The 22,438-nt window shown below is 35.9% G+C and overlaps 1 protein-coding gene and 1 long non-coding RNA gene across 3 annotated transcripts; both read right to left on the bottom strand.

The window, feature by feature from the left end:
* Window positions 1-5,409: 5,409 nt before the first annotated feature.
* On the bottom strand, window positions 5,410-9,826 carry LOC137736822 (DUF21 domain-containing protein At4g14240). Of its 2 annotated transcripts, none has more exons than XM_068476098.2 (13): window positions 9,302-9,826; window positions 9,121-9,197; window positions 8,822-8,905; window positions 8,598-8,711; window positions 8,381-8,464; window positions 8,169-8,240; window positions 7,686-7,753; window positions 7,271-7,358; window positions 7,055-7,128; window positions 6,577-6,958; window positions 6,428-6,474; window positions 6,244-6,340; window positions 5,410-5,803 (listed from the first exon to the last, which is right to left on the bottom strand). In XM_068476098.2, exons 1-13 carry the CDS (start codon window positions 9,540-9,542, stop codon window positions 5,777-5,779), a joined length of 1,455 nt encoding a protein of 484 aa, XP_068332199.1. In that variant the 5' UTR covers window positions 9,543-9,826; the 3' UTR covers window positions 5,410-5,776. The 2 variants fall into 2 exon arrangements, with proteins under 2 accessions (XP_068332199.1, XP_068332200.1); XM_068476099.2 differs by having other exon boundaries at window positions 5,410-5,799; window positions 9,302-9,807.
* Window positions 9,827-13,996: 4,170 nt separating this feature from the next.
* On the bottom strand, window positions 13,997-16,606 carry LOC148691905 (uncharacterized). Its single transcript, XR_015954667.1, has 3 exons — window positions 15,370-16,606; window positions 14,728-14,826; window positions 13,997-14,271 (listed from the first exon to the last, which is right to left on the bottom strand). It is a non-coding gene; the product is annotated as an uncharacterized LOC148691905 (long non-coding RNA).
* Between the last annotated feature and the right edge of the window lie 5,832 nt (window positions 16,607-22,438).

Below are 22,438 nucleotides of genomic sequence, written 5' to 3'. Positions count from 1 at the left end.
TTTACGTAGATTAATGAACCCTTCTGTTTTCCTCGTTTCATTTGGGCTGACAAGCCTGATTCTGCTTTTGTTTGCCCAAACTTGGTTTAGTCCAGGCCCAAAGAAAGGTAGGTGGTTTTTTTTTATTTATTATTTTTGTTAGTACAAATGATATTGTGTACCAATTTCTTTTAGAGAACCTTAATGTTAAGCTTTCGGTACTGTTTACTTTAATGAAAAATCACATTTTTACACTAAAAGTCAATCTTGGTGCTATTCACTTTATCCTTTATTTTGTCTTTATCGTTAAAACTCAAAGTTTTCAAACCCTTTTCATTAGTGTTCCTTTTATTTTAATTGGATAGAGAATGGTTTGTAGCCAAGATAGAGTGACCTAAAGAGAAAGGCCCTAACCACTAGTGCAATCCACCACTTGCAAAAGAATGTGATTTTCACACACCATATTTAGATTCTCACACATTTCTTGTTTATTTTAGATGAATCAATCAAAATCAATAAACAAAATTAAACGGGAGTGTGCAATATAACTATATCATTCATTTGTGTTATAACATGTATGTTTATTCATTTATACTATATTTGTAGTCTCTGATATAAAAAATTAAAAAAAAAATTAAATTATAATACATAAATTAATAGCATTCCATGTCGATATGTCTATTGCGCTAAAAAAAAACTTCTCTTCCTTTTCCATCCCTCCTTTTGTGTAACGTGGACTCTGGCATGGTCGACCACTGGTGAACCAATCTCCCACTTTATGGCTCTATCAGTCCATTAGATAGGTGGTATAGATGATGGTTGATTAAGATGGTACTCAAGACCCTATACCTCACAGATGTAAAAATATTTATAATCTATTTAGTGAATGCCAAATACGACTAAGTAAGATGATTTTTGTGAATAACTCAAGTAAAATCTAAAAGCTTAATAATTACGTCCAAAAACTAGTACGAATCTGTACTATGAACAAACTTATACTGTTAAGCAGCCTGAATCACTTGGAAAAGCACTTCGGACTAGCAAATGAGCTTCTCCGACTAGTATAGCAGCTTGATTCTGAATAAAAACACTTCAGTTGGGATATACAAGGTTCGAATCCACATCTTGGTTAATAATTTCGCAGACCAAATGCGCTTCGAGGTTAGAACAATACTTCATTTGAGCCACAAACTCCTTATCACGTTATGAGATTAGTAAATTGATAACACCATGTAGCCCTATTATAGTCACTCTTATGATTACACGACCAATCTTATGATTAAACCATTAAACGCACACACAAGCACACACCCCCCAAATCTGTTTATGATTTGAAACCGTTGATGGTTACCTTTGCCAAAATAGAAGCTGCTGGCTACATATGCTCCACGACGGCACGACATCTCTCAACTCTAATTGAAAAGTCACCCAAATATGAGCTAAACCCTACCTGCAGGTTGTCACCAGCTTTTGGTGCAGAAATAGAAACCATTTTCTCTCTGACAGTCCAACGCATGCAGCTCTTTGCTCGTAATGTTTGCTGAAAGGGAATGTTGTGATTGTGGTGTCTCAGTTAGTCACAGTCTCAACTCAAAAGAACAACCCACTTCACTTCACTTCCCAAACATCCCAACAAATTAATGCAACAAAAGAAAGCACTCCCCAGTCCCCACCAACTTGGAATTTTCCAATCTTTCTAATTATCTCCTAACTAAAGTAGTTCAATGACATTTGGATAGTGTCCCAAAGTTGCTAACACGCACTCGTGCCTCATCTCTAAGCATGCATGACTCTCATTGAGCTAAGTTTATAGGGCCATTCTGATTTGTATCTATGTTAGCTGGATAACAGTACATCATTTTCTCATAGGTCCACACGGATTTAAGTGTTTGATATAAGATCTTATCGTTTGATGCTTCCTTCATAAGATAAGGTTTGTCAACGTTTTCATTGCTAATCTTTTTCATGTCAATAAGACATGATTAGACTCGTGAAGTGGGAAATGCGATTGTGATGTTCTTGGGGGCCTTGGAAGAGAGAGCACTATATGCTACACTCTTTGAAGCCACCGCGCGGTTTCATGTCAATAATTCAATGCAATATGTATTTTCACTTTCACAACAATAGTGTATCATTAACTCAAAACACTATGATATATATGGCATCCCAAGTTTCGTAGGAAAGTCTCTTCTTTTGGAGAAACCAAAACTTGGTGAGATGGAAATTTTTTGAGTGTGATGATCATACCGTACGCGTTGCATGTGGTATTATATATATATAAATGTGAGTAAATGACATAGTTGATATTTCATAGACTTAAACATAGTATTAATAAAAACGCTAATAACATGAGTGGATTGAAAACATCACGATATTGTGAGGTTCACACAAGAACTTTCTAAAAGCAAAGTAATAATGGGGTACTTGATTGCAATATGAATCTCAAGTGTTTTACCTAGAACTAGTTTAAACAAGAGGGTCAGTTATTAATGGCAGGAAAAAAAATTATCCGATGAGGACTTTTAGTGAAGAGAGAGACGGGCTGCCCTGCCCTCCAGCGGTATAGGCCATTGAAGCAGAGCTGATCTCGTTTTTTTTTTCCTGTTGACCATGTCTGGCCCTCCTCTGAAGTTTTTATGATTTTCGTATACTATCATTGGCTCAAAATATTATGATAGCATCCCAAGTTTTGTAGGAAAGTATCTCTCCTTTTGGAGGAGCCAACTTTGTGAGGTGAAGTCACCAAATTTTCATAAATCTCAATGGATTAGTTCTAACTGTCTCCGAAAAAATCTTGAGTGTGACAATCACATCATTTGCTTCGCGTGATATGATAATTAACGTACATGTTATAATTAGTATGAGTGGATGGCATAATTGATATTTCATAGACTTAAGAGTAGTATTAATAACAACACTAATTAATCACGGTAGATTGAAAACATCGTGATGTCGTGACTTTCACGCAAACTTCTAAAGCAAACTGATAACATATGGGGTCTCTAATTGCAACACGAATTCCAACTGTTGTGCTTAATTAGACTAGTTTGAACAAGATGGACAACTATTAATGGCAGGCAAAATTTATCCGATGAGGACTTTTAAGGTACATGGAGAAAGAGATACACTGCTAGTGCACATGGCATGGAGGTGTTTTGAAGGTACAGGTGGACCCTGTGACTAAGCATTTTGGAAGGGTTTGATAGCTAGCGTATAAGAAGTAGATACTAGAATTTATTACAAGACAAGTACTTGAGATCTTATGCCAATAAACTAGGGTTTAGAATTGAAGGAAAGGTCATTGTTTGTTCTTGAAAATAGCAAAGCTGTAGAGAATGGTCATGGGGAGCATGGGCAGGAGACTTGCCAAGTGGAAGAGAATGGTGAGGCAGCAAAGAGGGAAGCTCTATATTACTAGGGTTTGCATTTCTATGCTTCTTGGTTGGCACAAGTACGCTTAATCGTTCAAACCATGCATTGCATGCAGTCCCATAATGTATGCGTAGAATTAGTAATTACGTTCTATATCGTTAGGTTTTGATGTGAAGCAGCATGCATGTTAGGTTGTGAGAGATTCTCATGTGTAATCAAGGATATATTTCAGTATTGTTATATCTCTCATCACGTGATATGATTTTTCAATGAGAGTATAGAAAGAGAAAAGTGAGGGATATATCTTTGTTTGCATGGTAAAATTTCTTAATTAATAAGAGATTTTACTATGTCACTAATATACTCTATGCAATGTTTATAGTGGACTCAATCTATCAAGAATAATATTTTCGTGTAAGTGCAAATTTTAAATTGTAATTGTTTTGAGTACGCTGTAATTAAGTTTTGTGTTTCCTATAACAATACAAGATGGGAACATGATCTAACAAGATGAATTTTGTGGTGTTGAGCAACTATATAAAATTACAAATCATTAGAAATCCATCCGTGAAGTATTTATATAGGTACCTACTCAAGCATGCTGTCTTATATATTCTTATTTATATACATGTATAAATCTTGTAAATAAATTTTAAGGAATCATCCAAAAGCTCCCTGAAATTCTGGAAGAGAAATTAGATTAATTTGTCAAGCCATCTATATCCTTCATACAGCGGGACAAATTGATTACAGCTCTATAATAATGGCGACAGAGGTGGCCTTGAGATTAGGATAAAAAAGCTCCAATCCTTGTCAAGTTTTTTCAGGTGATTGAACAGAGAGACAAAGCTGATGTGTCTGCCTTGTCAACTTTGTATTCACTGGGACCCCACTCCATGTAAACCCATTTAACAGCCGACACTTGGCACCCTACCATGTACTGCTTCACCAGATCTTTTCTGTGTGCCTCTCTATAAAATGCAAAGCTATTGCTCGCTCAACTTAGTCCATGCTACAACCTTGAAATATTCATATCAGCCAAAACACAAGCATTCCTCTCTTTCTCTCGCTCTCTTCGCCTGAAATAGTCTCTACAGTTGTCGTCTAACATGAAAGGAGAGTTGGCCGGCTCCGCTCGAATGCCGAAGCACCGGCCGTGGGAGAAATGCTCAAGGTTGATGAGGGAGCAGCGGACGCGGTTTTATATCATGTGGAGGTGCACTGTCATACTTCTCTGCTGGGACGAGTGATGGAGAAGAGACCGTTTTTAATATGAAGGTGTTAAGGTGTAGATAGTTGAGGGAAGTTAATGAAGTTGTGTTCTTGTGATCTGTTGAATTTTCTATTGAAATTCGATCCAAATAGTTAACAAGAAAATGTATAGTTACTTGTGGCTGGGATGAGTTTAGATACCTGTACCCAGTAATTAAACGATAATGCCACTTGCAAAATTAAATGATAATGCTACATGTACTATGTTTACCAAACGCTTCTAGACTATACATATTTAATAGAGGTGACATTTCCTTTATCTGCAAATATTCCTAAAATATCATGTCAAGAATAGCTTAATTATTGTGAACGTAACTCCACTTATGCATTCTTTAAGATCACTGACTCTGCTTCGACTTATCGTTTGACTTGAGAGTCAAATGTTAATTGTTGTGCCAGAAAAACTCCACTACAAATTTGATACCGAAAGAGCTTGTTTAGGATCATGGCCATTGACTGCGGACCATGCAAGTTGTAACATTATAACAATGTAAATTCACGAGGGCAACGAGAATTTATTACTACGCTTGAAGTCTCTTGTTCGATTCCGCTTTCCATCAATATCGCTTGTGTGATAAAATATTGAATGAATCCTCGGCTAGCATGCATGTTCGCTCTTGGTTTTCAAATAATCTCTTCGTTTAAACTCAAACTAGAACACAATAGAAACTGAAAGTCGAGAATCGAACAAACTGTCTTTCACTCATTCACTTCTTATTGTACAGATTTGAATATTTCTGTAAACTAGCAAAGTAGAAAGAATCGTGCGTACAAAACCTTGTATAATTAACACTCGGAAAACATCACTTGTTATTGACTATTTTCCATATACCGTCGTTTACGAAACAAAAGGTAGCGCCAGCCAAAGAGACAGCTCGAACCTATCGATATAACATGAACTGAAAAACGAGTTTAAATAATTAACATGGTACTAAACTTATAATCATATCCTCCTATCCAATCTAATGGAGAACAAAATGAAAAACAAATAGATAACTTTTGTAGATGCAAGTCAAAGCCACTTCCCTGAGGAGCAACCGGATCAGGAAATGACAAATGAACTAGATGAATCATCTCTTATTTTCAACAAGTGGTTTACCAGAAGTCCCTTGCAACGTTGCCGAGGACCGACCATCGGCAGACTTCTTCAGGGTTAGTCCTTGCTTACTTTTTGGCCTACCTAGGGCATCATCACAATAAGAACGAGAATACATTAGTCAGCTTCGACCACTAGACATAAATTGAACATTAAAAAAAGACTGAATGTTAAGAGGTAAATCAACCTCCCAAGCCCTGTTGTTTGAAACAATCACCAAAGTTAGCAATCCATAACAAGCAAACATTCCAACGAGGATACAAGCCAGCCACCAAGTGAAATTAAAAACAGGAAGCTTTTTAGTGTTATATCCCCAGACATAAATGAGGCGGCTACTAATATATCATATACGTAAGTTTTTTGCTCCCAATACTTCCTTGTGGAATTAATTGCAGCACTACTATCATGTTATCAAAGAAAGAATTCTAAAGTTCTAGCAATTTGTTTGCACAATTCCCGCCCCCCCACCTCCCCCCCCTCTTCCCAGAACCCTTTGAAAATAACAGATTGAAAAGGGGAAATACATTTTGTCCAGTGGCAGGTCCCTTGTTCACATTTAACCTCCGAAGTGATGGAGCCCGTGCCACTGATGAAGCAGCCACAGCTGCAGCGACACGTATTCTGCAAACAAGAAGATCAATCCACTTTCAAATAATCACTTTTGTAAATAATGTCAACCATCTATTTGCTTTTGTTACTCTATGATACCTTTTATGTACATCAACATATTCATCTGTTTCATCCACAATCTCCTCCTGCATTTTTCAAGAAAATTATCACTACAGTATCAAGTCTGCTGCCAAATGAACAATTTTCATTAACTGAAAGCACAAGAATATCAATTGCGTGTACATTACCTGCAGGAGTTCTTCAAATACATCTTCCAGAGTGATAATCCCAATGACTTCACCCTCCTCAATATCCTCTGATACCTGGGGCAATCCATTTGTTGCTCCATCACTATGGGATGAAAAAGTTTCCTTGTGTCTATGACTATGGGGCCTTGGTAGCCTGGGTATATCAACAACAACACTGTCTGGCTTTCCATCCTGCTTGGATAGCAAAGGAGTAGTCAGTTGGAAGTCTGTGCCAGTGTCTCCGTTCCCTTCATCTTTCTTGCCGTCAATGGTTGGTAGAGGAGCCTTACTTTTCGTTTTAGGCTTCACCACAGCAGCCATATGACTGCTGCCCTTTTGAAACTCATTCAGAATATCATACAGTGGCATATCTGCAGGAACTCTGGGAATATGACCCACACATGAAAACCGAATATACCATACTCAGTACTGGAATTGAAGAATAAATAATAGCATATTTAAGGAAGTTGAAGCACACCGTGGAATTCTACGGATGGAAACAGCACTAACTGGGGTCTCTGTTTCAGGTCGTACAGTGAGAAGACTTTTCACCTAATCCCCAAATGAACGTCAAGATGGGGGGGGAGGTGGTTAAAATAAAAACATGAGAACTACCAATTACAGATGTGGTGAGTCTGAAAGCCAGAACGGATGCATAATATGAAACTCCAAAGATTTAAGTTCTAAAACCCACCAGCAGAAGTCCAATAATATTCTTTGGGTTCCCAGAATAGACAGGAACTCGACTATGTCCCCGAGCAAGAACTTTCCCCATTGCTTCCCTGAGCGGGAAGAATGAAAATATAATTAGATACACTAGACACTTACAATCTACAATTTTTGCAGCAAATAAATTTACAAAATAACAAGATAGTAGAAAGAGAACAATGACCGGTTATCTTTCTGAAAGTTAATAGAACATCATGAAAAGTTCTTAGTTGGAAGGTTGGCTTCTAATTCTATTCATTTAGCACACTCCTTCGTTATGATGATTTTAATTGTTCCTGACAAAGGATGTTGGCAGCATAACATACATGTGATTCTTACAAGCACCAAAGGGACAGTTAATTGAGAAGGCGAAACATGAATTTTTAAGGACCGAAGCTTACCAGTCCAATTTTGAATTGACATCTAAGGAAAACGTTGATTCAATAGGAGTCATAGCCTCCTCAGCCGTCTGTTGATAAATGAGAACAAAATAAAAATAAAAAGGTTGAATTTGATTTCTCATTGCATGATATCTTTCAAGATTTGTATCAATTAAGAGCAAGAATGAAATAGAAAAACAACATACAAAGCAAGCTCCTAAAAATTTTCTGCTGAAGACCATTCACAGTCCAATATCATGAGTTTTATCTACATGATTAAGATTCTACTAGTTGCTAATTGTTCTACTCAAATTAAGGGTAAACTTAACATTGTCAGCTTAAATTAGAAAATAAATAAGCAAGTACAGATAATAATAAACATCTCAGTGGCAAATCCTATTCATTTTGTATACATTGAAGGGGTAATATTCTAGAAATCACAATAACAAGGAAACCACAACAGTTGAGCATCCAAAAGAAAGGCAGTTTCACTACGAAGTGTACCTTTTCAGTTAAATCAAGTGCTCCACTAATTATCGTTGTCTCATCGTGTGTAAGCTCACCTCCCTTGCCCTCCTATACGTGGGATTAACAGAAGGCAACTTTTTAAAAGAGCAAATCAAGAATAATATTACCATATATTACTGTTTTAGTTTCCTTGCACAATCAAATAGTTTTACCCAAGTTACATATTGATTCTGAATTATTCACTTTACCTCCTGGCTGTGGATGTTGACAAGGGCTTTTAACTGAGCTCGCCTAAATAATGCTTCATTATGCCCAAGAACACAGTCCAAGATCTGGAATACGTAAGTTTCTTAGTGTCAACAAGTAGATGCCAAATCAAAGCGCATCACCGATAATTTGCTAGTACATGACAAGGTGCAGAAATGATATTAAAAAGAACTTTCAATTTCTAGCCACAGACTTTACCTTGCCAATTGGATAAGCAATTGGATAGCAAACCACCATTAAAATCCTCACAAGCCACACAAAGTTTGAACCTACAGCGAGTCCGTATCTAGTACATATTGCTTGTGGAATAACCTGTAAGATCATAATAAACAAGCAAATCAATTCGAATTCAAGCTAATCATGCCCAGTGTAAATGTCAAAACCAAGGAGCTAAATCAGTGGAAAATTAGGATACAACAAACCTCTCCGAAAAACAGGACAAAAGTCACAGAGAGAATTATAGCAACATACTGATTGAAAAGTTTATCCAAATATATCGGAAGGGCCTGCAGATTGTAAACATGAAAGTTAATAGCTGACATTGAATGTTCAAACTTTAAATGCTAAATGAGAACTTTCAATTGGATACACATTCGGCATTGAATAACATCGATATTCTTATACCAGATTCAATTTAATTTTCGCAAAACCAATCCGATCTGAAAGAAAACGCATTGACAACGAAAACCGCTGCAATTCTTAAAATTGGAGTGCCACTCACCTCCATAGCAGCCGCATTACACAGTAGCAAAGTGACGAGCAGCTGATGCTGCTTCTGAACCACCGGCAATATAACAGCTGAAAGCAAAAAACACAAAAATTTCAGAAAAATTCGGCCAACTACGAGCGAGACGAAACAGAAATTCAGGAATCGGCGAGAACCGACATGGAGGCGAACGAACCTGCTTGTTTCTTCTCGGTGGGGGAGCCGCTGCGCTGCAGAATCTCGAGCTCGACGAGGCCGAGGGACATGAGGCCTAGGGTTAGGCCGGACATTATACCGGCGAAGATGACGAAGAAACAGGAGAGGCCGGCGTAAATGAACCACCAGGCGGATCCGAATGGGATGGCGCCCATCCCCGATTCGAGGCCCGAGTTGCGAGTCAGCATCCGAGTCATCATGATCGCATTTATCGGATGCATCGCTGCTGCTGCTGCTGCTGCTGCTGCTTATGCTTCTTCTTCTTCGTGATCGCGGAAATCAAGTCAGCGTCTTCCAGAACGACAGAAGCTGAGTCTGAGAGGTTGTCGGAGGAGCCGCGGTGTGTCATACTTTATTGGAGTGAACACGTGGCAGAATCATATGAAGATTTTGCTAGAATCCGAGTCCGGGAACAGATTTTCTGTACTTTTATTGGTAAAAGGGTTTTTTGTGCTTCTTTTTAATTTACAAATCCGGATCTTCATCTGATCCTCTTGATAAGGATTCTAAAGATATGTAAATAACATTTGTTCATCGTATATTGTACGGTAAAAAATAATTTTAAATAATTTTATTTAAAATTAAACATAAACAATACTTGAAAAAAACTGATCGTACGATGTACGATGAATGTATACGATTCACGAATTCTCACGATCCTCACCAAAAAGATCCGGAGAGAATTATGTTAGATAATTTATCACCTTCTTACCCTTTTTGGCTTTTTGAGTTCATTTTTATTTATTATTTTTTATGTCAGCTCTCATCTTTATTTTATGGATAATGGTAAGAAAATTAAAATTGTAAATCAAATAATGTGGTTATAGATAATTAGATTATTAACTAAGTATCGCTTAACGTCTTTTGTTCTTATTGGTGACACATCATTTAATTTATAAATTTTGTTCAAAAATTTGGTCGTCTTAACATATCTTTATTTTATTAGGTGAGTTTTGATTTGAAGAAAAGCAAGCAGGTATTAGAAAATTAAAAAAGTGTCTGAAAATAAAGTAGGACGTGTGGAAATTAATATTTCGAATATAAGGAAAAAGTGGAAAATAACCATTTTACATCATGAATAAAAGTAGCAAGTTTTTGGTGTACTTAACACAATTTCACTCCAACTGTGACACGTGAATTTATATTTTACTTAATATATCCTAAAAATTGTGCATATCGACCTTGTAGTCCACTCTTATTGTACATTAACGTAAAATAATAAAACACATAACTTGTATCTTCGATAACCCTAAAAACATTTCTCCAATACCACCTCCCATTTTATTTATCATTTTTATTTTTGTTGGAAATTTGGAATGAAGGAAAGAGAGAGATGGGACTTGTCAGCACTACGATTAATCCCTATGCGTTAAAAAAAAAGAAAAGAAAAAGAAATGATGTCTAGACTTGTCTAGGCGCCCACCTAGGCGCTCGCCTATGTCGCGACTTTCATTTGGGCAGAAAATAAATAACTTCCATTTTGTATTTTATTTTTTCAATAAATTATGAGAGACTAGATGGATACCTAGATGAACACTAATTATATACTTATTTTTAACACTTTCAATACGTTCTAGTACTTTTTAATTATATATCATTTGATTTTGCAATTTATGTATTTGAATACAATTATTTATAAGTAGACATTTATTTAATGTTCTATAATAAATTTAAAACCTAAAATCCTCCTAAACTCCCTCCTAGACCCTGGTTAGACAACTAGTCACTAAGCCCTTACTCATCTCCTGATTAGCGCCTAACACCTTTTAGAACTTTGTGTAATAGTAAGCTTCACCCATGATTTTTTGCCATAGTTAGTCTAGATCCAACGAGAAAATATGCTCGCGAGTTGCTGCGGGAACCTGTTGTTCAGGTGTAATCGGATGAATGAAACACATTTAAGTTGAATAAATTCAACACAATTATGAACAAACAGAGGGATACATGAGTGAATGAGATTGATAAGATAAGCAATTTTTTTTTATATACATTCAAGTGAGCTGGCATATAAACACATTGTACAATGAGCAGGAAGAAACTGAATGTCTTTGATTAGAAATAGATGGTTTCCAAAAAAGTTATGTTTCCTGAAGAAACATGTAGTTCACACATAAAATTTCAGTTACCAAATCCAAAAAAAAAAAAAAAAAAAAAAACAAAAACAAACAAAAACAAAAATGTGACTCTATATGGCTTTCTTACTACACAAAAATATCCCTTAGTTAAAGCATGCCACACATCATCACATTGCTATTATATGAAGTATATTCCTCAGTGGCAAGTAATATACTCTCCTTAGCATGACCTCTCAATCCCCTCTCCTTATCTCCCTAGAATCGTACAACAACCCATAAATACGGTGCTCCTTTAAAATCCAAGCATACATTAAAAATTCAACAATATAGTTACAAAATCTCTATAAATGAACATACCTCAAAAAGCCAATGGCCCAAGTGACACACTGCACACACTGCATGCACTCACATACACTGCATACACATACACTCACACATTGAAGAATGAATGCATTATTAAATTGGAGGACCAAATCTTATTAAATTTGAGTTAAATGAGTAAAGGTACACCAATTAAATGAGATACTATACACATTTTGAATCTATGAAATAGAAGAACAATCATGTTAAGACTCCCAAGATGGTGTCCAGAGCACAAAATTATAGGGTAATAAAGTAAATCCCATCCAAAGCTCCAACCTTTTAACCCAAAATGAAAACAAAAAGCATGGAACATGTATTTCTGTTTTATTATTAGATTTTCTAAATCCTCAATTTGAACGTGTTGTAAAGATAATACCACAAACTAAGGGTGGCAATCTGACCATGGTTGTGTATGTCAGGTCGCCTCTATGCAATTGAATATATAAAATTTAAGCAGCCCCATACAATCTCCTAAGCATCTGCAAACCATTAACATTATTTCCCCAATTTTATCAAATGCTGGATAAACGATCACAATTTACTCCCTTCCAATTTCCACCTAACTCTAAACAAACAATATTGATAAATCTTTATCATCACCTTTAACAAAACAGATTACAACGAAAAGAAAAAACAAAGTTCCTATGCAAACAAATTTATGCAGTTTCAGATAGTCTCCTAAGCACAAACTTATAGTTCAATAAAGAAAAATCCTGATCCACAACTCCAACTTTTTAACCCAAAATGAAAATGAAAAGCATGGAACATATAATTCAGTTTTGTTATTAGATTCTCCAAATCCCCAATTTAAATCCATTGTAAAGATAATACCATCGACTAAGGGTGGCAATCACAGAAATGGAATCCAGGTAAAACCAAAATACATTAAGAATCCTCAATAGTTAAACTGCAAGCTAAATCGACTAAGTGCTCCGAAGATAAACGCACAAATTTCCAAACAAAGCAAAGAAATTGAAACTGTGGCATGAAAACTAATTAAAGTTCATATAATGTGATTGTATCATTAGCTAAGAGGCCACATAGAATGTCGGTACTGCATGGCACAAAAGCAGTGTAAAATCTACATGTTTAGTCAATATCATCACGCTTGAGAATTTGAAATGCACAAACACTGCACACACTGCACACACACCGGAATTCATATTATGATCCAGAAGCTTTCAAACTATGCATCAAAAGCAAAAGCAAGATATAAGAAACGAAAATGAAAAAACAAAATGAAAGCAAAAGCAAAATGAAAGCTAACATATGTCTTGGCCAACATATTTATAAGATATGGATACCAATCCACTGGACTCCAAACACCAAATAGTTATGAACCAGCTTCTTCCTCCCACGACCCGAGTTTTTGAAAATTCCAAAGAAAATAAATCCTTTAGCAATTCAGAGAAATTTGAGGACCAAATCTGATTAAATTCTAATTAAATGAGCAAAGCTACACCAATTAAATGAGAAATTAAAAACAGTTTGAATCTAAGAAATAGAAGAACGATCACACTAAGACTCCCCTAAGACTCCCAAGACGACTATATTCAAACATTTTAGAGACGAAAGGCGCATAGGCAGGTCAAATACTTTTAGTAAAATGCAATGATTTACCAATCTGACCACCAGAAAGGAGCACACAACACCAATCCGAGAAATAGGAACTTCGGGATTGAATCCAAAATCACCTGGTCAATGAATTTAATAAGTTTAGGGATTAGGTTATTGAAAGATAATTGAAATCATAAAGAAACCAAAAATAGGGGTAAAATTCTATACATGGAAAGACAGTGAAACCTAAACCCTTATTTTCAAGCTCAAGATATTTTCCGTTTTTATCATGCGAAACACATCGAAAGCCAAAGTTCCCGATCATGTTTACAACGACAAACACATCACAACTTGCTGTTTTTAAGCGAAACATGTCCAAAAGTCAATAAATTTGTTGTTTTTTATTTTTTGATGAACCAAGCTCAACCCACTTTATGATTGCAAGAAACACAAAAAATTAAAAAAAAAAAAAAAAATGCACACAGCATGAACCTTACCTAAAAAATCTCAAGAAACAACACAATCTCACCAACGGTGAAACAATAATGGCCTTGCGCCAATAACCATCAATAACCAATGGGTCTATGCCTTAAAACTTGTTAATAAAAATTAACAAACAATGGGAGCAGCAAAAGCTTGTTAATAATAATTCTACAAACCATTAACATTATTTCTCGAAATTTCTTCCCCAATTTCATCGATGGCAATTTTATTGTTGGCAATAGATGGTCTCCTAAGCATCTGCAAACCATTAACATTACACCAACTTAAGACATAGCAATTATACATTTCACTGTTATCGTGGTCATACATAGTCAAAGGATGCCACAATTACATAGCCAAATCCAGTCCCGACGTGAGCAAAAAAAAAATGTAACAACAGTCATGAAACCACCGTAAACAAATATACCTCAAAAGCCAAAGGGCCAAGTGCTCCATCCAACGATCCAAGTTTCTGAAAACCGCAAACACAACAAATCCATTAGCACTAACTCACAAAACAATGACGAAAATAATAGCTCAGAAACAATGCTGAAATTCCATTAGCACTAATCACACACTACCGGAACAGAGATGCTAGCAAAGCTACACCAATTAAATGACAAAGACTAAAAACCACAAACAGGAAAAAAATAAAAACAGAGTTATCAGACAGGAGGAAACTGCCAGAATGATACTGGCAGGTGGAGAGAAATATATATATATATATATGTATATATATATATATATGTATATATACACACTCAAAAATTAGAAGAAAAATAAACATGATCTTATTTGTCAACAAACAGGAAAAAGAATACAAAAAAGGCGTGGAAAGCTTCAACCAAAAAACAAAACAAAGAAAAGGCTCAACTTGTAACCACAATTATGAAGGTAATTACACACGTAAGTTTGAAAGTCAGTATACCTCCTGTTAGTTTCTCATATCCTCACTTGGGCTCCATATGGAAAGATTTTCTTGACAGTTCCTTCTTAAAGTGTTCCCTCCTTAAAGGTATAACAATTCCTGAAACATTATATGGCAAACCAATGTCAGTTCTTATGAAAATTAAGATCACAGAATCTCAGAACAAACAATGAGAGAACATAGCAAGCAACAAAAAACATGAATAAATTAAATGTCGAAATCCAACTGACCCAAGCTTCCTTCTCACTCAATACGAAGTCATTCTTAGCTTCGTCTATTCGAGTAATATGCACATGCATCTGGCAACCCACCTACACCATTAGGAAACAACATGTGTAAGAAGCAGATTAACAGATTAACAAACATATGCAACTATCTAAGAGGGAAAACTTAAACAATTAAAAGTTGTCAGTGCCCTGTTTAGAGGCTGAGGCCGGATGCGAATACCCAACCTACCTTGTCTGTTGCCATTCCTAGTCTCTTTACTTGTACAAATAGCTTCACCAAAAAGAAGATTTTCAAACTTGAATTTAAAATTTTCACTTAAGTTCAACACGTCAGGGATGAATTGATTAACTACAATATCTGCTGAAAACATATGACAAAAAGTTAAGTTTGAATACTGATTAGGAGGTCAAATACCTTCACCTAAATACAATGCTTTAGCAAGCTGACCATCAGTAATCTGCACACAACACCAATCTGAGAAATACGAACTTCGGGATTGAGTGAAAAATCACCTGGTTAATAAATTTGGATTAGTATTCTGAAAGAGGATTGAAATATTAAAAAAACAAATAAAAGGGGTGAAATTCTATACATCGAATGACAGTCAACCCTAAACCCTGGTTTTGAAGATCAATATATTTGTTGTTTTTATCACGCAAAACGCAAAGAAAGCCAAAGTTGTTGATCATGTTTACGATGAGAAACACTTGACAACAATTTTAAAAGCGTGCTTGTTAAAAGACATAAGCTATAATCAAACCAAACAGAAAAATTAAATCTATTTCTAACAACAGCAACCATAATTTGCTACAAAAAATAACATATCTCAACATATTTGTCAGGAAATGATTCACAGTGCATCATATGTGAATGAACAAAAACCAGATGCATAATGTATTTTAGAGGGATAAAAAAACTGACTATTTAATTCATAGGGTCAGCACAACAACAAATATTAGGGTAATGAACAAAAAGGAGCAAATTGCATACAGTTTGATTTCTGTAGAGAAACTATAACACTGAAAGACCAATGCAACAGGAAGAAAAAGAGAAATGAAGAGGAAGTGGTATTATCAGACAGTGAAGAAAGCAGCACAAAATATCTATTTTTCTGTCCCAATTTAATAATTTAAAAACAAATCTTGCACTTCCAACTAAAAGTTGAATAACCGAACCAGAACCAAACAGAAAACAAAGCAGGAAAAAAAAACAGGTTTCTAAGCAGGTTCAAACCAGAAACAGTGAAATAAGGGAAAATTTAGTTCAAAATGGACACTTAGCTTTGAAAGGAATTGAAGCTGCCAACTGGGAGAAATCCTCATCAATGCTTGCAGAGATAGCTTCCAGCTGGAACTAGATCTCTGAAACCAACCCTCGGTTTAGGCATCCCTTTATGCCTCACCGCTTCTCTAAGCAGATCTCACCAAGAAAAAACAAAACCCAAATTCCGGGCAGGCCTACCTATTTGCTTTGCTCATCCTACCCCTTCCTCTCTCCTCAAATTTTTCCTTCCAGGAGTCCTCCTCTCTCTTCTCTCTGGCATCGCACGACCCCTCTCTCTTCTTTCTGCCATCGAACGACTCCTCCTCTCTCTCTTCTCTCTCGCATCACACGACACCCCCCTCTCTTCTCCCTGGCATCGTTGCAGGCTAGGCCTGCCCGTGTCGGCCATCCATCCGAAAAACCCAACCACAAACAAAACCCACCAACCCAGTGACAGCCCAAAGACGCAAAAGCCCATACAACTAAACCTGAGAAAAAAAAAAAAAAAAAAAAACAACCCAGGCAAAATCCTGAGAGCAATGGCATGTCCGTAAATAGTGTGAAATTGGGATCCAAAAACTATTCATTTGTCCAGTGCAATTGAAAACCCTTCTTTAGACTAAAGTAATTAGGTTTTACCTCCACCTATTTCTTTGCCTGGGCAGGAGTCACGTTAATTCTAGCCCCAAGCTCAAATTAATCCTTAACGCTTACGTTAATCAGTTTTTTTTTTTTTTTTTTTTTTTTTTTTTTTTGCATCAGGTTGCGTGCGTTTGTAAGGGAGAATGGCATGACAGATTTTTTAGGGGGTCTGCCACAATCGTTTGATGGACTTTCAACGACTAGTCCAACGGACAAATTACACATGGATATATAAATCTTGGTGATTTGGCAGCTCAATGTGCTCTTTCTATTATAATTATTATTATGTTAGCAGCTCAGCAAGTGATTTGGATGAAGTTATATATACTGAAAATGAGAGTTTTCCCCTCAAAACTTATTTTCTCTCACATAAAACCCATCTTCTTTAGTTTTTTTTAGACTTAAAACCCCATTTACTAGAGTCCAATTAAGCAAATTTCCTTAACAAGCTTGGTATGTCAGTTTTTATAATTCTCGTGTTCCTAAAATACCCTCATAGAGTGTAACGTGAGTTAGGTTTAACTTAGGATTAATAATAAATTTTGGGAAGTGTTATTAGCACTCCAAAAATCTTATTATACACCCCTCACAAGTGTATTTTTCTTTCCAAATATAGAAAGTTTGGAGTGTAGAATGAGATTTTTGAAGTGCCAATAACAATTCCCTAAATTTTGCATTTTATTGTTTTCAATGCAATTAAATGTCAATTAACCTATTATCTGATTAGGCTTTCTTTTCTCAAATTTTTTTTACCAACAATTGTTTTATCATGAAACTAACTCACCTTATTAGCATGCAATATATAATATAAATAAAATCTTATTATCAAGGGAGTTGTAGTGGACAATATATGTCTTTTTTGTAGTTCCTCTTCGGAGTCGGCGCTACATGTTTTCAATGATTATCCATTTGCTCGTGCGGTGTATGTTGCCTCTCAATTAAATCTGGGGGTAAGGCTTTCGGTGAATGCTTCTATGTGTGATTGGCTGTCATTATGTGTGGATCAGTTATCCTCTAGTCAACCAGCTTTGTTGTTCATGGTTATGCATGGTATCTAGTGTGCTAGGAACACTCTGCTTTAGGAGAGCAAAATGGTGAACCCAGACTTAGTTTTTCACCTCTCGAAGCTGCAGCTGACGGAGTTTCTTAAAGCCAAACTTGGTCCAGCTTCCCGTCCACCTCAGGTGCTGTCGAATTGGAATCCCTCTCCGGCTGGGTAGGTGAAGATCAACGTTGATGGCTCTTTTCTTCTTGGGTCTAATGTGGGAGGTGTTGGAGGGGTATTTCGTGACGAAGCCTAGTAGCTATGCTAGAGATTTCGTTCGCCAAATTCCCTCTGCATCGAGTCCTACCATGGTGGAGTTTCTGGCAGTTTGCGAGGGGATTCGTTGGGCTGTGGAAATCAACTTGGATCTAGTTATCATGGAGTGTGATTAATTGCAAGTGGTTTAAGATGTTGGGAGCCGATTCCAGGGGTCTTCTTCCATGGATCTTCTGGTGGATGATATCCATGCTAGTTTGCGAGCCTTTGTGGATTCGCAGGTTTGTTATGTGCCCCGAATTGCTAATGTTGCAGCACATGGTATGGTCAAATTAAGTTTTTTTGGTTTGAGGAGCCTCTAGATTCTGGAGGCTCTCGTTGATGTTGATTGACTCATGATTATTCAATAAATGCTATCGTTTTTCTTCAAAAAAAAAATTAAAAAAAAAAAAAAATTATATTATGGTGTTTTACGTTGAAATGTGGACAAATAATTTGTGTAAAAAAAATTATACAAAATAATTGTTATATATATTTTTTTTATGGAAAATAATTTACCTATTTATATGTTAGTACCCACTTGGAATATAAATACTGTACAACTAATTTAGCTACCCCATAGGCGTGATATTGTAAAGAAAAAATGTATATGATTACTTTGGATAGTATAAGTAATTATATGACAGTGTTATTTGTATAGGTAAATTAATAAGTAGATTGGTGAATTAGTATGTACTACAAAAATACAGATAAATTAGCTTGTAACAAAAGAATGTAGGTAAATTAATGAAATTTTAAAATATAGGTAAATAGTTTGTATCAAAAGAATATGGGTCAATTAGTGAATTTTTAAAATATAGGTAAATAGTTTGTAATATGTGGTTTTAAAACAGGAGCTCCCTTGCTCATTGCTAGCATAATTGAAGTTGAGTAATAATAATATTTATGACATATTTAGGTCATTGTGGCATAAGTTGTAAATATTTTATAAGGATAGGTCATGTATTTGCCAACATGGCAAACTATTTGAATTTTGGGTTTTATTTGGATGTTTAATATGAGGTGGGTTTTTGTCTAGACAATATATGACTCAACCAGAAGGTATTGTCAAAGCAGGAAAAGAAAATCTGGTTTATAGATTAAAGAAGTCTTCATAGGCTAAAGCATTCTCCAAGGCAGTGGTACAGATTTTTTGACTCATACATGAAGATTAATTTTAGAAGATGATTATATGATTACGGTGTTTATTATCATGTGTTCGAGGATTGTATACTTATACTAGTGCTACTTTATGTAAATGACATGTTGATTGCATACGAGGATATGTCTAGAATTAAGAGTTAAAGATGCAACTGAGTAAGAAATTTTACGTGAAGGATCTAGAAGCTGCTTAAAAGATCCTCGGAATGCAAATTAAAAAGGATAGAGATGTTAGACTTAATACATTCATGCAAAAACCACCTTGGAACTCGAGGTAGGTCTTCTGCACACTCACCATGACTGTATTTTGATGGTGCATGTAGGGACCTTCCCTTGGTATTCATACTACTACAACCTTAGTGCACATTCCCATAATCATGCCACTAGAATCCCTTATTGTACAAGGATACAATCTACCAAATCTCAGTCCTAATATGATAGTATCAAGAGCCCTTATTCTCCAATTATAACTGGAATATATACCTTACTTGGAGTCCAAATTATAGCTTATAACTAAACTCTAATCGTACTTACATTTCACATTAATCCTTATTAACTATATTGACCTATTAACCATTGGATTAGAGTCTAACATCCAACATTCTCCCACTAGGTCAAATAGTTAATTCAAGATAGAATTTTAATGAATCTGTAAGCATGATTCTTTATTGGCCAATGGATTCAGTTAAGCTATTAAGCTTCTTGCATGCTTCTGTCAAGCAAAGGTTACTTGCTCAGATCCATCGGAGACTATGAACAAGAAAAGTGTCCATGATCTCTTATAATCACTGAATAAGCTCCTCACTTACACGGAGCAATTAATCACAGACTTGGTACAGAAGTCCATAACAAACCACAAGCCAAACGCATTGACTCCATCACTTTTAGGTCCACTTAATCAGTCTTAAACCTGACTGCCTAATGCTTCCTATGAAGCTTTTAAGCTATGAGAATAGCTCAAATATCCTTATGTGAAAACTCAGTTCATATGTCAAGCAACCTTATGACATAGCCAATTGCAACTAATAACCTTTTGTTGCTGCATAATTCCATCGAAAAACACATCAGTTGCTTATAACCTTTCAGCAACCTTTATTTCCAACAGAAAATATGAATTAAAACTATATTAGAACAATGTAATGAATTACTGAAATAACATCCCTTTATTAAACCTTCAATTCAGCCCAAGTGCAGTAACTAATGAATATAAAATCAATCCTCAATACTAACTATCTTGATACTAACTACCATGGATAATTAAACTACATATTATTATTACTCCCACTATTTCAACAAATGTAGGGTTGCAATCACTCCTATATTGACTGCATGCTTATGAAAAACTGCATTAGGCAATACCTTAGTGAGTGGATCAGCAAGCATTGCATGAGTGTTGATTTCTCCAGCCTTCACTTTCTTTTTGGGCAAAGTATACTTGGTGTTCAAATGCTTAGTTCTAGGAGACTTCTTATTATTCTTGGAATAAAAGACAACATCTTTATTGTCACGCCAAATTTGGCAGCTTGCAAAATCTGAGTCACTATAACCTATTAGCTAGAGTCTTGAAATACTCTTTAGTCTTTTGTTGGTATCTTAAAACTTTCTTAGCAGCTATCCAATGCGCATTGCCATGATTAAACTGAAACCTTCCCAGCATGCTAATGGTATATGCAATATCAGGCTTGGTACATACTTGTGTATACATAAGACTCCCAACTAGTGAAGCATGAGGCTTGCTAGCCATTTCTTTTCTCTCAAACTCAATCTTGGGACACTGATCCTTACTAAGCTTTTCTCCCTTTGTCATTGAAACATCACAACCATTTGAGTCTTTCATATTGAACCTTTTAAGTACTTTTTCAATATATACTTTCTGTGATAAACCAAGTAGCCCTTTACTTCGAAGTCTTGTGATCTAAATTCCAAGAACAAAATTGCCTCTCCCATATCTTTCATCTCAAAGTGTTTTAACATAAACCTCTTGGTGTCACTCAGTAATGATGCATTATTGCATGTTAGTAATACGTCATCTACGTAAAGAATGAGAAAAATAAAGCAGTTTCCATTCCTCTTGATATAAACACATTCATCACTAGGGCTCTCTTTGAAACCATGTGATGAAGCAACTTTATCAAACTTCAAATACCACTATCTCGAGGCCTGCTTTGATCCATAAATGAACTTGTCAAGTTTACAGACCGAACTCTTTCTCCCACTACTACAAAAGGGCTAGTGGTGGCAAAACCGACAAGAAACCCCAATTACTGTCGGATTTTTAGTAAAAATCCGACATTAAATTGTGCAATGTCGGATAAAGGAACCGACACCAATGCTAGCGTCACAAAAAGGGTATTGACGTTGCTTGGCCCCCTTAATCCACCACCAAGAAGCAAAGTAATATAAAATAAAAAAGAACAACAACGTCGCTTAAAAGTGGCATCGAATCTTGTGTCGGATACAAGCGACATTAAGTACCGACATCAACTAGCAGCCAACAAATAAAATATTCAATCTATTGTCAGTCCTAACCGACATTACCCAACATCTTGATAAATAAAATAATTATCATGCATTCCTACACAGATGGTACATGGGATGCAAACTTCACAGATTCAATTTATTCAAGAATTCAAGTGGGGTCTTTGGATGTAGAATTTCTTGTTAAATGTATTCTATTTCATATAAATAAGGAAGTACAAATAACACATATATAGGAGCTATTAGAGAACCGGCTACAAGATGAAGATAAAAAAACTAACAATTACATATAATACTAATCAGAGCTCCATGCTTGCATATAATACTAGCAGCTGCCATGATGCTTTCTCGTGCTTGCCTTTGTCAAAGACCACAAATTCTGTAGCTCCATGCTGCCATGCTTGCCATCAGATCAATGCTCCAATACTTTAATACTTCAACATTAGGGCTCTAATCTCTATAGATTAAACTCAGGTTTTATACCTTTATAAAATTATGGATTTGCGAACCTGAGTGAATGATGAGTTGAAGATTTTTTTTCTTGTATGGTATATTTCAATCCGTGAACTTGAGTGCATGAATCGGCAAGGGAGGGTGAGAAGTTTACCTCTGAGTGCGTCGGCATGAAGATCAGTGCTA

This window comes from Pyrus communis, chromosome 13 (assembly GCF_041283825.1).
Source record: "Pyrus communis isolate YQ-2024b chromosome 13, ASM4128382v1, whole genome shotgun sequence".
NCBI classification, from domain to species: Eukaryota; Viridiplantae; Streptophyta; class Magnoliopsida; order Rosales; family Rosaceae; genus Pyrus; species Pyrus communis.
This window is presented reverse-complemented; position numbering and strand designations above follow the sequence as displayed.

Coding starts and splice junctions, on each gene's coding strand:
- LOC137736822 (XM_068476098.2), bottom strand. CDS start 9,542: ATGCATCCGATAAATGCGATCATGATGACTCGGATGCTGACTCGCAAC. Junction 8,906..9,120: donor GTAATGCGGCTGCTATGGAG/GTGAGTGGCACT, acceptor TACAATCTGCAG/GCCCTTCCGATATATTTGGA. Junction 8,712..8,821: donor TTGTCCTGTTTTTCGGAGAG/GTTTGTTGTATC, acceptor ATGATCTTACAG/GTTATTCCACAAGCAATATG.